The following is a 16,946-nucleotide window of genomic DNA, read 5'->3' as shown; positions in this document are numbered from 1 at the left end:
GTGAATTCCCAATGCCGATAATGGACACACTGGAATTGCACAATAGGAGTAATCTGATCATTTCCAGCCCACGGCACTAATAAAGATGATGTGGGAGAGCATGGAAGCAATATAGACAAATTATGTTAGTCATTTTATAGGCAAAATCTAGAACGCCAAAGTTCACCGATCCCTGGTCCAATGCAGATCCGTTGAATAAAATGCCCCTTGAATTATGCTGTACTCCGGTCATCCTGGTGAGACCTACAAATACTATATAGACCAGTGTTTGTGATATAGCTGTGTTGGTCATCCGCTAACACATAAAGCTTTCTTTCTTTTTTTTTAAGGTTTTGCTTTGAATCCCTTTTAAACCTGTATTCAGCACCAAAGAAAGTGAAAAACTCATGTCGACCATGTGACCATTGAGCACGTTGCCTTCGCTCTAACACTGGCATCTAACTTCCGTTACTGTGGATCTAGATGCGGTCGACTATTTTTAGGCGTCTAAGTTCGACTAAGGGTAGTCGACCTTATCATGGTCGATCTAAACCGCATTAATCCGCTATACCATTACCGCTGAATTTGTCCCTGAATCTGAAATGCATGGAAGTAACTGGGCACAATGTAGAGACTAAATCAGAAATAAATCCAATTACATTCCATCTATTTGTCTAGTACCCTAATGGCACCGTTCTACCTGTCGCAGAAGCTATGCATAGCAAGACGGTGGTCATGTTATATATAAGGTGGCAAATACAAACGGAATAATGGCAGTGTTCTAAGGCGGTGTGTGTCACTGCTGTAATGAGTGTTCCGGGAGTATTTACACTTCCCCTGCTGCCCATAAACAAGTGAGATAATGAAGTCAAAACAAGGCACCTCTGTGGTGTCCCGGGCTCCAAATTAATCGATGGGCTACATTCCTATCAATATTTGTTCAGCCTACAAATTGCTGACTCTGCTTGACCTCATTTATTAGTCAAAACAGCCATGACCTCATTAGTGCAGTAGCATCTAGAGTTCGGCCAATGATCTTGGGTTTGTGGATTGGAGTGGTGGTATCTGCAAAGGAGCAGAAGTTTTCTAGTGCTGTAAGTAGCTAAGGCGATCTTTACTTTAGACTTTACAAGGGATCCAATTAAACAAATCTGCTGCCAGAGAGAGTATTGAAGCCTCATGTCTGTCCTCTCCCTGTAGTACTTCCAGTAAGTACTTCAAGAAGCTGAAACCTTAAATAAAGACTTTAAAAGATGGGCTGCCCATTCATAGAAACTTCTGTGCCCAATCCGCGCTCCGTTATGACATCTTTGTCCACACCGCCTTCCTTTAACACACTCAGACTAACTAACAATCCATGGCAGCTGCCATTTTAAATTCTCAAGGTTCAAAGTGATATAAAGAAGACCTCATCCACTCCTCTGACACTTACATCTCTGATCTTATTTCCCTTTACACTCCCACCAGTCCTCTTTGCTCCGTTAATGCATGCCGCCTCTCCTGCCAACTGGTTACTTCCGCCCACTCCTGCTTCCAAGATTTTTCCACATGCTGCTCCCTACCTCTGGAATTCTCTAACCCTCCCTATCAGACTCTCCACCTCTTTACAAAACTTTAAAAGCCGCAGTTAGCGCAGTCTCGCGCTAACTGCGGCTCAAAGTGACCCTTTTTTTGCTGGATCGCTGACGTCACCCGGGGGCGTGGTGGAGAGGCGGTGCATCAGACGGGGGAGGAGGCAGCACTAAGGTAACACTGCTGCTTCCTCCATAGAAGTGAATGGGACATGGGTCACTCCACCCATGTTACGCATTCACACTGCCAAGCAACCTGGGTCCGTCCCGGGTAAAACCTTTCTTTTTACCTGGATCGGATTGCCGGGATGCTGGACCCAGGTGTTTTTTTGTTCATATGCCTTTTCACGCCACACAGTGACCCAGGTCGAGCTGGCAACAGCCCGGGTTGGACCCAGGTAATTTGTGCAGTGCGAAATGGAGGCAAGTCACTGTTTTGTTTACATGTTAATGAACTCTGTAACCGGGCGCTGCAGACCCCTTGTGGCTCTATATAAATAAATAATAAAATAGATTCTTCAATGCAACTGGCCTTCAGTGGTGTTCCCCATGCTTTTCTGTTAATGAGGAACCTGAAGGGCTTCATTCATAGATAGGTACTAAGGGAGATCTTTGTTACTAAAGGGAACATGAGCCTGTTTATTAAAAGGGCTCATTGTTTGCATCACGCACAGAACACGAGAAGCCAGCCTGTCCTCTGGGTTCTCATACATGGGAAAGGTACAGCTCCTGAATAGATGAGTGTGATAACCATTCATGTCGTGTCTGTAAGTATAACAACACGGATAGTAACTAAACAAACACGCATGGGCCTGGGAAGGGGTGGGGGCTGTCACCATTACCCCCCTCGCAATAACGGTAAGAGATGTTTCTTAAATTCCTTCATTGTGTCCAGAATATCTAGTGAAATTTGACGCCAGCCATGTGGGGCTTGGAGGGGAAATTTGGGCAGGAGGTGGAACAGAACATCTGAATGCAATTACAGCAGGCCAGTTCTTGCACCTTGTAAACCACCGTTCCGTTCCCAGATTTTTTTCCCTGGGAAGCTCATGTGGAAACTCCCCCCCTTCCAGAGCGTGGGCCCAGAGCATTGTTATTTAGAGCTATTTTGGTTCCAGTCACTCAAAAAAAAAAGTTATCTACATTCTCACATTGCCATGGAAACCATAAAATCCAACCTTCACTGTAGCCCTTTAATCTCTTCCGATAGGCGAGAATAATGTTAGCTTGCAAATATTCCAACAAGGAAGGTAGTGAAAGGGTTACTCCGGTCGGATCCTGTGCTTGTGCTATTGTATTACAGTTCACTAATCCTTAATTCTTGAAATGTAAGAACATCCCTTTTTTTCATTCTCAGTGTTCCTTTGTCCCCATCTGTCACCTCCTTGTGATTACATCCAGACCCCCTCCTGCTTTGACCTCGATTTTACTTGTTAGCATAGGTATATAGCAACTGTGCAGGGATGTGTTACCAGCATTGAGAGAGTGTACAGTACGTGGGTGTAACATCAGGAGTCACACGGCGGCGGTATAATCCTCTGGGGGGTAGCGGCAGATGGACAAGGCCACAGGGTCTCAGGTAACAGCGCAGCTTTCCAAAACACTGGGTAACGGGCAACAGGTTAAGTGACAATTCCTATTGATGCATCAACAGTAACTTGGCTGCTGCATGGCTTAGTCATTTCATTTCAACTGTGACCCAGCCTTTGGTGTGGTACACTAACCTGTCATTCCCATCATGCCTTTGTCATTACTCAGCGAAGCCTATCATCTCCTGGTGCCTCACGTTTCTCTCCGCAAGCTGTCTGACAGGACACAAAAATGCTGTCAGTGGTGTCAGAGGCATTGTGTGGCTTCGAGTCAGGGAAGGCGGACATATTGCTAAATAAATATGAATAGTGACATCACTGAGGCAAATATTGGCTCCATGATGTCACCTGGCTATTAGTGATGGCATTCTCATGACTGTAACTTTAGCCACACAGTGGTGGCCTTGATCGTCTCAAATAACACATAAGCACGCAGAAGTTAATAAACAAATATAATTATACCACTAGTTGTGTGAAAGTAGTACATCTTATTGAAGGTGCACCCGCTAGGAGAGAAATGCTCATCCCCCCCCCCCACCTTCCTGAATATAAGTCTGCCCTGTTCCCTCTGCAGGTGCAGCCTTCCTCAGCTCTTTCACCAGCTTTGGCCCGCTATCGGGCAGCTGCCCCTCAGGTCTGCCGCCTCCTGCTCTGTGGCATCCTTTTGTGTCTCTGCACAAGGCAGGGGGAGGAGGGTGCTTCTATTGTTAGGCCGGAGTTTGGAGAAATTCCATCCCTGCTGCTCTATAATGTGTCTTTGTTTTCACAAACAAGCAAGAGCAATAACCCCCCTGCTCACGCCCTGTACCAGAGCATAGTGAAGCCTGTGACATGAATGTGCTAATCTGCAGCCATTTTTACTGAGAATCTGGGAAATTTTTATTTATGTTTTATGCACACCTACTAAAATCCAGGGTCCCCAACTACATGTTTGTTTTCTGGGTTATGATAACAGCACAGTGTTGTCATGTGTTTTATATAGCTGTTTGAAACAAGTGCAGACTTTCTTCACGATAAGTTGACCACTAGGTGACACTGGTGTCTTGCCATATCTGGCTGATATTTCCTTATACATTGTGTTACATCTCGTTTTCTATAGATTGGCTACTGCTATAGATTTTTATCATTGCGTTTACAGTTCGCAGGGAGGGTTATAGTTAGCAGGGGCGGGGGGGGTGGGGGGTGTAAGTATACTTACCTGTCCCCTGTTGGGATTCCCTCCATCGGGAAGCCGGCATCGTTGTTCTGACCGCCAGCATCCCCACTGCCAGTCCTTCATATTATTCCGGTTGCGGTTAGTATTACAGCATCAGAGCACTGAAGGTCATGATTCCCACCACTGCCCTATCTGTGTGGTGTTTGTATGTTTTTCCATCGTTGTGTGGGCTTACCCCAAAAATATAAAAACACTGATACAGTAGTTTTAGTGGATTCTGACGAAAAATGAATCACAATGTAGATGCGTGTGTACCTGGTGTAGGGAATATAGGGGCAGATGTATTAAGCCTGGTAAAGTGATAAAGTTGAGATAAAGTGGAAGGTGATGTGCACAAGCCACCAGCTGTGTTTGAAAAATGAAAGTTAGGAGTTGAATGGCCCGTGTGTTATCACCTTCTACTTTATCACCGCTTTATCACTTTACCAGGCTGCAGCATGGCCCCTTATTCTGCTTCACTTGCAAAGGCAAATTCCTTCTTAAATGGACAAAACCATGCGCACTGCAAGGATGGGGGGGGGGGGGGGCAGCTGTAACATGTGCAGAGAGAGTTAGATTTGGGTGATTTTGTTTCTGTGCAGGGAAAATACTGACTGCTTTATTTTTACAATGCAATATAGAATTGTAGTAATCACTTTGTAGTAAAACCCCACCAAATCTAATTCTATCTGCACATGTTACATATGCTCCACCTACTGCAGGTGGGGCAGATGTAACATGTGCAGATAGAATTAGATTCGGTGGGGTTTTACTACAAAGTGGTTTTGTCCATTTGAGAAGGAATTTGGCTTTGCAAGTGAACCAGAATGAGGGCCAATATGAATGGGCTACATGGATAAATCTCTGCACGTTCTAATATAGGCTACCTGTGCTTTGTAGTTCTGCCACTACTGCCGCAGGGCGATTCTTGTGTTCTGTATTGTGAGACCACTCCTTGCTGATTCTTGGGCTCCTGTTCTCTCGTGAGGTTGGACTTTGACCCTCTCTGATCCCTAAAGAATTTTAGGAATGTGTTCATGGGGAACTTGTTCATGCCGGTAGGGCCAGGAATCTGGTCAATCCACCTCCTAGTTTACATCAGCAAAGTTGCCTTTGTGCATGTTATCAGTCATGATAAGGTTTTCGGTTGCGCAGTTTTTTTCGCAAGTGTAGAAATCCCTCCCTTTGCAGCAGTCCGTACCAGCAACCTGCAATCATAAAAGTTATGCTCACTGATAAGTACAGGGAAGGGTGCAGCGCCTTCTGAAACCTTTCGAAATTCAAACACCATAAATTAATTAAGTAGCTTTCAGAAAGTCTGTAGGTTCAAAGGAAACCTAAATGGGCCTTTCACGGTTCTCGTATATCACCACTACATTGTTCCAGTCCAGAAAAACTGTTTGGAAGTAACCTTGAGACTCTGCAGGACAAACCCCACTCAAGTTTGTGATCTGTGCAGTATCTCCTAATAACAGAAGGTGCTGGACCAGGCTTGCTTCGTCCTGATGCTACCCATACATAATGTTCACTCTAGGACTTTTGTTTTCAATCGGGAGGGCACAGTTTATATTAAACATTGTCATACTCTGCTATTCCCATTACGTATTCTGTCGTTATGCCACACACCATAATGCCCATTACACATGATGGCATACATCAAAAGTTGTCAGTGGCATGTCTGTGCGGTAAGGGCGCACAGTGCCACATACAAAAAGGGCAGGGTGCATTTTCAGGTTTTAAAAATGGGCAGGATGTGATCATATTCGATGCGATGTCCATCGAATCCGATCGCATCTTATGGTGCAAAAAGTGCCCCCTTTCAGCACCAGATGCCGCATGCCATCTTGCAATGTCACATTTGGTGCTAGAAGAGGGCGGCAGAGTAGCGTAGCGCTATGAATTAGTGCTAGCAGGTGACTAGGGTCAGCGCAGCGACATAATTTGAAAAACAAAAGTAAAACACTGGGCGGCCCTCTGAGAGAGCTCAGCCAATCAGAGGGCTGCCCAGTGTTTTAAACAATTCTGCCGCCTCCGCTGACACCCTCCGCCCCCTAGCGCTCCTTCACATCACTAAACTACACAGACAGACACCAGCAGCAGTCCCTCCGGCCCCCTGTCCCCAAACCCACCGCTGCCAAAAGCATTCACTCCGCCCCCCACCTGCAGATTGCATTTGAGCGATCGCATGTGGTTAAAAAGCACATGCGATCGCTCCTGCAATGTGATAGATATTATGTGCAGCACATACCATCTATCGACGTAACATTCGATGAATGGTCCATAAAATATGCATACAATCATTTGATTTATCGAACAGATGTGGTCAACATCGAATGATTGTATGCATGCAATATCTCACAAGCGTATATGTAGCACAAGTCTTCAATCTGGGAATATAGGAGCAGTTACTAATGTTCTTTAGGAGAATTCTGTATTTTGGCTCTTGGCACCATCATGAGAGGGGAGCCTGCGAGACCCTGCATTTATACAGGATGTACAGTTTGTTAGCATTACCAAATGACAAGCTCTTGTGTCTGATTGTGACACTGAGGATGTGTGAAAATATGTTACTGTGACAGCCACCAGGTTAACACATCGCAATCTCGACTCCCTGAGTGAGTTATGCCTGGTACACACCATAACGATTCAGATCGTGAGCGGGTCATAAGACGATCGTACAACACGCTCACGATCTGGTGGAGCTTACAACCTGCTCACGATCTGCATCCGATCCATTCCTGATCCGATGGCGACCCGTACCCACTTGAATGGTCGTTTACGGATCCTACCTGCTGCAAGTATGATCTTAGAACGACCCACGGGGCTGCGCATCGGATCAGAAATGATCTGAAATGGCCCAATTTACATACAATCGGTCGGGATTGTAACTGAATCAGGTCATTTTGGACCAAATCATTCTAATGTGTACCCAACCAAGCAACATCTGCCGCAACCAGGTGACCGTTCGGGCTGACGGGAGCAGAGAAGAGGCGTGCAGCATTTCAATCCACCTGAGCACGCACATCTCCCAACCCTCCACACCCAGTCCTGGCACCAGAGCACTCGGAAGAGAAAGTGACTTTCGGAAAATGGCTGCCCCCATACGAAAGACAGTTTTTTTTAAACGGGTTTTCCTATGGGGCAGCCATTTTCCGAAAGTCCCTTTTTTTTCCATAAGCGCATCAGTCCATACAGTACTGCGGCTGCCGGGATCTGCAACCTCAGGAGGTACCGGCATCACGGAGAGGGGGGGTTTCTTAAACACAGCTTAACACAGTTTTTTTAAACTGGTTTTCCTATGGGGCAGCCATTTTCCAAAAGTCCCTTTTTTTTTCATAAGCGCAGCCAGCCGTCCATACTGCCGGGATCCTCAGGAGGTACCGGCTGCAGGGGGGGGGGGGTTGGGGGGGCAGGGTCTCCCAACAGCACAGAGTAGTGAGGTGTGGCTGCCCTCAAACTGGTGCTGAATGATCTTCTTTCGGAGCCGAGGAATGATGAAATCAGTCAATTGATTTCTGTATTTGACATCAGGACCTTAATCAGGGAACCTTTACCAATACTGTATAATCTAGGAGTACTGGAGGTTGTTTGGTAAAGCGAATGATAAAATACATTGTCCGTATTCATCACCATAAAATATGATTCCATGTTGTAGCTCTTGTTGTTTTTTTATAACACCTTAGTATGTATAAGGAACAATATAGGCTGGATGGCGGGTGGATGCGTGGTGCATCCACCTCATGTTACAGTAGTCTATCTTGCAGGCGCCTTCTGCACCTCTAGTCTTGGTGAGGAGTGTGTCTATACCACATTAGTTCCAGCAGATGATCTCGCTCCCTGGGTCTGCAGGCAGAACAGGGAGGTTCTGTCACTGATGTAAACTAATGTTTACCGTCCTGTGTGTCCCCAGCTGCCACTTACATCAGCTTGTTATGTCCACATCATGAGTTACATCAGACCTCCTCTCCCCTGAGTCTGATAAGACGGAGAGATAGACAGCACAACAAGATTACTGCAAGGAAGTCATCGTGTGCGTGTTCTCAGCAACCTGCCAAACAGGCAGTCCTAGCCTCGCAACCATTTGTGCAGTGACTAGTCTTAACATACTGAGGGGGAAATTTACTAAGATATGAGTTCTATGTCAGATGGGATGTTGCTATGGGCAGGTGCGGATACAGAGGGGGGCGAAGAGGCAATCGCCCTCCTCACGCCTCATGCTGGCCGCCATCCCGGACAGCCGGCATCAGGGAGTGCAGCAGCCCCACTCCATGCTGCGTGCTATCTTGTCTAATGCAGACAGGGGTGCCCCAGGAACCAGGAAGTGGCTGTGTGCGCTGCCATGCTGTCCGCTGCACGATGCTCCTGCTCTGCCTCTAGTGGTACTGTGGCCTCCGAGCTCTGTGCAACCCGGTACTGCATCTTACACTACGTGGGGCTCATCCCTCTTGAGGTCACTGGCTGGCTGCGGGTGTGTGTTGCCTAGTGCGGGTGTCTGTGCCCCTGCTATACGTTGTGTGTACAGTGGGATGTGAGGCACTGTGCACCACACACATACTGCTACTATGTCACCTTAATAGGGGAACAGTTCACCTGGTGCCTCTCTCTCCCTGGCTGCAGCAAGACCAATCTCTGCTGGGACAGAGCAGAGGATGGAGAAGTAGCAGGAAAGTGTCCCTGGGAAATTTCTGCCTTTGCTGGATATGGTAATAGAGATTGCTGCATGTACTTGTAATACACATTTACCCACGGATGCTTTTTTATGCTGGGACGTTAAACCTTTGTATACGTTATAGCCCGTATAAACACACCTACTACTGTGTGGAGACATATATTTATTTGTGTGATGGAGGAGTCAGGAGTGGGAAGGGTGGGGTCAGGACCAGGAAGGGGAGGAGTTGGGACTGGACCTCCTCGAAGATAAGTCTAGATCCGCCCCTGGCTATGGACATCCAATTAGATACTATCTATTATCTTCTAGAAGGTGCTAAATAAATAAGAAGTAGCTTCTGATTGGTTGCCCATAGCAACGACCCATGTGAAATAGAACTCCCATCTTAGTAAATTCCCCCCTGAGCGTTTTACTACTTCTGAACGTAGGGGTTTTAAAATGTTTTGGTACAGGGTGCCCAGCACCACTGCCTGGCACTTCTACCCCCAGGCTGCCCTGCATCTGGGCTTGTCCTATACAATACCTCCAAAAGTCCATATACCCCACAGATATGTTTGACCAGTATAATCCTGCCCGGTAACAGATAATCTGAGGTAAAAGTTTAAGATGACATGAAATAAAAAAGGATTAGCATATTTATATGAGTTTACAAAATGTAATGAGACCTCTGCAGACATAATGCTTTATATAGAACAAATGTATTCATTAGAGGGCACTTGGTAGACATTTCTGGTGCATGGCAAATACCCAGCCAAACCTCAGCATAGCAGACATCTGGCCTGCATTGATGACAGACTGCAAACAATGCAGGTTCTGTAGCGCTGCCAGCTCTGTCACAGGTCTATATTTTACCTGATATTGGAAATCACTGAAGGATTCGAGCGAATGTTACTTTTTCAGGAGAGGCAAAAGCAATTACTGCAAATAGAAAAGCCTGGTGATCAAGCCTGGGCTTCAGGCTCCCCAACAACCCCCCCCCCCCCCCCCCCTTCCCCCTATGTATCTGCTCTAGGCTTCTAGGCTCATTCTAATAGGACTCATTGGGTTTTTATCTCTGCCTGTGCAGTCAGCTGTGAATTAAAGGAAGTGCTGCCTAGATATGGCAGCCTGAGCCCTGTCAGCTGCAATCACACATCACTGGGTTGCTGCACCACTAGACGTCCATCAGCATAATTACTGCAAATATTTCCCCAGGTTTCTGTACCGTTGTCAGATGATGAGATAGGAATCAGGGCCCAGAATAACTGTGCTGCTGCTCTGTGCGCTGTATGGTATAATGGCGACCTTGTTTCTCTCCGCTCCCTGTTTTTTGTTACTATTATTTTCAAGGTACAACCCATAGTGCTTTACAGACTGGGGGACAAACCGTAATAAAATAAGACTCCTTATGCATTCTTATACACAACCTGATGACGCAATCAGAGAATTAAATGAGTTGGGAAAAATTACTTTTTTTTACCACATTGGTAGTATTACACAACAGTTGTGTGTTTCATAAACAGTATGTCCGTAAAACACGGTGGTTGTCCGTAAATTGGCGCACAGATGACAGTGATTTTAAAGTTAGGAAACGCAACAGTGTGCTACCTACTGACTAGTGAGGCTAATGCTCTAGGAGGATCATGTGACCTATAGCGTGATATGAAACCGTTCTAGCAATGGGATGTAATAGGGCAGGTTGGTGCAGGTAATACGCGGATGGAAAGGGTATAAAACCACTTGTGCCACCTGGTATAGCAGTTCGAACACCCTTAGTCAAACCCATCTAGCTAGAAGATAGTCGACTGCCTCTAGATCGACCATAACGGAAATTACACGCCATCGTTAGCACGACGGCAGAGTGGTCGACGGTCACATGGTCGGTATGACTTTTTCACGCTCCTGTCGCTCTAACGCTGGCGCCACTTCCGTTACTGTCTATCTAGACACTGTTGACTATCTTTAGGCTTCTAACTAGACGTGGTCAACCATAACATGGTCGATCTGGACAACGTAGGTCATCCTGGTATCCTTGCATGCTGGTTATTATTAGTATTGTTATGAAACCTGCTTAGGGGGGTTTAGGTCTGTGATGAAGAAGGATGCTGGGAAACGTTTGTGGTGTTGGCTGCTTCCTTTCACAGAAATGAGAACCAGATAAAAGTGATGTTCTAATAACCTAGGGCTTGGAAACCTGTGGTTTTCGAGTTAACTCCCAGCATGCATTGCAACTGACATGACAGTAACAGTCATTAACAAGACTTGGTGAAATATTTGAGCATCCCTGTAGCCTGAAGTGACCTATATAGTGTGTGTGTGTGTGTGTGTGTGCGCTTTGTCTGATGCACTTGGCTAAAGCTCTCACTTTGTGTTTCCTAACACAGGGAGGAAGTGCAGGAAAACTGCGTCCGCTGGCAGAAGAAGCTGACCTTTGTCTGTAAAATGAGTGCCAACCCTACAACTGGTGTGCTGGATCCCTGTATCTGCAGAGTCTCCGTCCGGAAGGTAAGCAGATAACAACTGTCACACATTGTGCCGTGTTCGCATGAAGAGGCCATTATTACTGCTAAGCTGTATAATCTGAGCGTGCGGCCCAAGGATTTAGTTTGAGGCGGAGGCTAGGTAATTGTGCACCGAGCCATTATGCTATTGAATGGGCAAAATGACATCATTAGCATGGATGCAACTTTGCCAGCAAGCCTGTGGGGCGTCACTGAACGTGGGTCTGTCACCTGTCCATGGTGTCCATGGCCATTTTGTATGCAGCATATTCATTCAGTGGGAACCAATGACCTTACCAAGGGGAATCACCAATGCACTGCACTCCTATGGTTTAGCCTAAAACATGGCTTCCTTCACTGTGTGTCGGCGATAATTGTGCTTTCAAATATTTTCAGCTAGAAGGCAATGTAAACAGGACATGCATGCTTTTGTCTATGCAATAAAAAAAAAACAGGTAATAATAATAAGGTTCTGCAGAAAATCATTATACAATGAAGCACTACCCATTACCTGTGAAGCAATAGTCCTGAGGCTGGTTCTCTGACTCCCTGCCTCATGCCTTGTCCATCTCTGCCTGCTTGCATCCTGCTATCAAGCCACCTCTCACTTGCTTACACCTCCTGTAATCTCTCTGTCTCCCCTACCTACTAGATTGTAAATTCCTCAGAGCAGGGCCCTCTTCCCTCCTGTTGTCCTCTTCTCTTCACATTTCACTCACAGCTCTCCCATACTCAAACACTCAGTGACCATCTTAGTCCACATTAGGGATGCCAATCCCGGGGCATTTTTTCAATCCCGGGATCCGGGATTGAAAAATGCTCAATCTCGGGATCCCGGGATTGGCATCCCTAATACAGTTTTGCTCCACACATACCCACCCCCACACCGGCCGACCCGCACATTTACTTACATTAGCGGGCGGGCGGCCGGCCGGGAGTGGGTTCGGAGGTGCACGGTGCCTCCAGGCTCGTGCACCTCCTTCTTAGCAGCCAGGCCGCAGGCCGGAAAGGATGCGGGCGGGCAGAGGCAGGCGGGCGACGTGCGGAGGAGACTGGAAGGGGGCGTGCACAGCAGAAGGCTGCGCAGCGTGACCTCTACTGTCACGCTACGCATCGCCGCACGCAGGGGTCAGGATTCGGGAGCCGGGCAGCGTCTGAGCTAGTGCTCAGACGCTGCCCGGCATTAGACTGCGCATGCGCAGTCTAATCCCGAAAATCCAGGGATTGGATGATTGAAATCCCGGACTTTTTTAGGCCAAATCCCAGGATCCCGCCGATCCCGGGATTGGCCACCCTAGTCCACATACTCATCTCCATCTTTGACCACAAGCCTCTAGTAGTACGTTGATCGAGTCCTCACTTCTTACATTTAAGCTGTAATGTGTATTGAACTGTGGTGCTCTTTTTATCTGTACTCTATTTTTTATATTTATTTACTATAATGTCTCCCTGTACTGTTCCTTTGTACGGCGCTACAAAACACTTGTGATACCTTATAAATAAAATTATAATAATAATAGTACCAGTATGGCCCAAGATTTCACTTTAGATGTTCTGTAATTTAATCTACAGACTATTTTTATTTTAATGTTTTCTACACTTTTAATTAAGTGTGTGTGTGTGTGTGTGTGTGTGTGTGTGTGTGTGTGTGTGTGTGTGTTTGTTGCCTCCTTGTTTGCATTGTTAAGGTTAAAAAGTATGTACTCCATACACTTAGTAATGTGGTGGTCAGGTGACATCTGACACTGGGCATCATGTGACCTATTGACTCCTGGATGTCTGAATATTCTGTTAATTTAAAATTGTGTTCTATATCGAAAACGGTCTGAGTGTAATGTGTGTGATCAATATAGAAGGGGTTCACATTGTGGTGTATGTCCACTCTGGATGGGCTGCTTATTGTGGTGTGTGTGTGTGTGAACTGTAGACCATGAGTCTCCATTTGTTTCTATGTGTGCTACAGACGAGGGGCTCGGTGTGTTCCATGACATGCTACAGACGAGGGGCTCGGTGTGTTCCGTGACAAGCTACAGATGATGGGCTCGGTGTGTTCCATGACGTGTTACAGACAAGGGGCTCAGTGTGATGTAAGGAGCTGTGTGTGGGTGACACTGTAGAACATGCACTGCGTGCAGGCTGTGGGCTTAGCGTGAATGCTGCAGGATGTGAGCTGTGGGCTGCAAATTACAAAATATTAGATTTTGTTTTAACTATTTACATGGCAGGAGATGATGCTTTGTGGGCCCGGCCATGTACATAAACAGCTGAATGGCCTTTGTGTCAAAAAACGTTCATTATGTTTGTTTGATGGTGTCACAGTGGAAATGATGATCTGTGTTTTCCTGTTACAGGAATTAAAGGGTGGAAAAACATATTCAAAGGTAAGAAGGCCGACATAAATCAGTCACTGCTCTCCCCTCTCCCCTAATCCACAGCACAACACTTCCCTGTCACATTCACAGTCCAGACATAGCCCTACCACACAAGCAAATGGTTTTTCAGGCCCTCTAATTGCCAGCTGCCATAGGATTCCTAAGGATGTATACTGTGCGTAATAGGCTATGAATGTGAATGTAGTGCCCAAGATGCAGGTTGTAGTTTCACAGTTAGTCAGGTAGGGAGTTACGGTTTTGGGATTAGTATTGTTGGAGTATAATAACCTGGAACCATTGCTATAGTTTAACACGTGACAAATAGCTGTAGCCTTACTGTTACACAGTCTTGCTTTAGAGCACAGACGAGTTGTGTGCGGGTAGGATTGCTTGGTCAGCACCATCAGAAGGAAGCCCAGAGACAGAAACACACTTCAGGCTGAGCACCTTTCCATTCCGAGACCCTTCCTCTATGTTTCCTGCTATATTGGTGTGATGTAGGGACCCCCTGCCAGCAGGGCTTTGTGACGCAGTTTGGGAGCATCAGGAATGTAGCTGAGCAGATGGCAGTCACAAACATCAGGGTATAATGACTTCTGGTGGCACAGGGTTAAATGAGTAGTATTAGTTCTTCCAGACACCTCCCTGATAGGATGGGTGTAGCTGCAGAGTACTTGCAGCCTTTACATAACAATAAGTAGCCTCACTGTCAGCAAAGCAGGAATGCTGCTGAACTTTGCTGTTCCAAACAGACCATGGCCCTGATTTATCAGCCTGTGAGATGCAGCATGAGCCGGGTCCCGCACAGTTTGCCTATATTTTTAAAGCCATCCTGGCTGGAATCGTGCCCCCGCCTGTAACTGGTAGACCATATAATAAGGCCCTTGTGGTATATGTGCAAACAGAATTATTGTAACAAGTAGAACTACAATTCCCATTATTCTATGGATGGAGTGACCCAAGAGGGGGGGGGGGGGGGAGGGGGGGGCACATTCATCCAGATGCACTTAATGAGACATCCACCCGTTACTCAGCCGTCCCACCTTCATAGATTTGGTCTCTATATTGCTAATCCATCTTCTTTCACTTTCCAGCTGGGCTTTGCTGACTTGAACCTGGCCGAATTTGCAGGTTCTGGATCCACAGTTCGCTGCTGCCTTCTGGAGGGATATGATACGCGACACACCAGGCAGGACAACTCTATCCTAAAGGTAGCATTCGTCCACTCGTCATATTCCCGTTATTGCAGTTTGTCGGCGTGTGGCTGATGTAGGGCCTTATTCTAGTTCACTCTTTCTGACAAAATCCTTCTTAGATGGACAAAACCATGTGCACTGCAGGTGGGGAAGATGTTACTTGTGCAGAGAGAATTAGATTTCGGTGGGGTTTTACTTCAAAGTGAGATCTATATTGCGGTGTAAAGATAAAACAGCCAGTATTTACCCTGCACAGAAACAAAATAACTCACCCAAATCTAATTCTCTCTGCACATGTTACATCTGCCCCCCCTGCAGTGCACATGGTTTTGTCCATCTAAGAAGGATTTTGTCAGAAAGAATGAACTAGAATAAGGCCCTATGTCCCCATGTTTGTTTTTTCATTTTGTCACCCTTAATCCCAAAGTCTCCCAATGCTCACTCCGGCCATGCTGTCTATGAATTTGTCAGCTGCAAACACCAACTGATTTTCGTCCTGGGTGACTTCCTTGTACATTTCCACTGCGCATATGTGGCAGGGACCTGTGACCAAAGAGGAAGTCCCACCGTCACAATCCGTCCTTATCTGCAGGTGGCATACAGCATTTGAATGTAGCCCAGAGGTTTCCTGTTCTCTCTAGGCGGAGGAAGAGACACGGCACCATATAAAACATCCTCTCAACCTGATAGGTCCATTTTAAAGTGCACCTGCTGTGAGCTGATCTAGCCTATAGCCTGTAACATCACTAAAACTCAGCAACAAAACTTGGAGTACAGGCAGCCATTTTGTTTGTCTCATTATGGTTCATCAATTGTCAGACATGGAGGGTAATTCAGACCTGGTCGCTAATTCGCGATGGCCATCGATCAGATAAACTAGAGTGAAATCCTACCTTGCGAATTAATGTGTACACCGTGTGTGTGAATGGATGCGTATGCCTAGTGAAGGCGATGCAGCCATGCAAATATGTCCAAAACGTGTAAGCCACTCACCATCGAATGATTTTTCTACTCTGCAACACTCATCGCAGGCTCAAAGTAGCCAGAGACGGACTTGTCCAGCCTGTTGTTGACATGACACACCCTCACCTAAAATTCACGCCTGCATTTTTCCCAGGCACCCCTAGTGTTTTTTCCGTCACGCCTTTTTTTTGCACTCCCACTAAACAGCCGGTTACCACCACCCTTGCACTTATTTCCTGTCAAATTTAAAACTGTTAAATTAGCGCTAGTGGTGTTCCCAGAAAATAAGTCCGTGTGGAATGTCACAAAGAAATCAAAGGTAATGTCACCAATAATCCCATGTAGGATAGGGTTTCCAAAGTTGAAATCCTCCGCTAACCACGTCCTCTCAGTGGTGGCAGGTATATGAAATGACACAATGAGAGAATAATAGTGCGAAACTTTAAAAACAGGTATGTTTAATATAGTTGTGCACTTACAATTTGGATGATGATAAAAGCATATGATAAAAACGCTTAAGGCAAACTGCGGTCACAGAAATAAGTCCAAGGTGCAGAGTTCCTCCATATCCGGATACTGGGAAAGGCTGAAGCCGTGGATCCCGCAAGTGAGTCTGTTTGTGCAAGTAGTTAGAAGGCAAGACACGCCAAATGCATTTCGGACCGACAGGTCCTTCCTCAGCAGCGTGTGACACGGCCTCGCGCATGCGTACTAAGGGCCGTAATCATGCGCAGTCTATCGATAATTGTCCAGTGTGCGAATTCACGGCTGTGTGATCAGGTCTGAATTACCCCCATTATTTTGACTGAACAGAGTCCACCAAAGTGCTACCTATGATGTCAGTCAGGCATTGGAGACTTTGTGCTCAGTCCTTAGTAATGGCACTACACGAATTGATACGTCATGAATCCCTAAAAAACACCCCCCCACAT

General features: G+C 46.3%; 1 protein-coding gene across 3 annotated transcripts in view; it reads left to right on the top strand.

Annotated features, from left to right (window-relative positions):
* Positions 1-16,946, top strand: part of EEIG1 (estrogen-induced osteoclastogenesis regulator 1) — a 63,069-nt gene that overhangs the window by 30,300 nt on the left and 15,823 nt on the right. For all 3 annotated transcript variants that reach the window (XM_083158973.1, XM_083158971.1, XM_083158972.1), the window contains exons 3-5: positions 11,367-11,487; positions 13,835-13,864; positions 14,950-15,066. In XM_083158973.1, the coding sequence (XP_083015099.1) occupies positions 11,367-11,487; positions 13,835-13,864; positions 14,950-15,066 (268 nt within the window). The remainder of the gene's footprint in view (positions 1-11,366; positions 11,488-13,834; positions 13,865-14,949; positions 15,067-16,946) is intronic.

This window comes from Crinia signifera, chromosome 9 (assembly GCF_055691185.1).
Source record: "Crinia signifera chromosome 9, ASM5569118v1, whole genome shotgun sequence".
NCBI classification, from domain to species: domain Eukaryota; kingdom Metazoa; phylum Chordata; class Amphibia; order Anura; family Myobatrachidae; genus Crinia; species Crinia signifera.
Note: the sequence above shows the minus strand (reverse complement) of the source record. Positions and strands in the feature narration are given on the sequence as shown.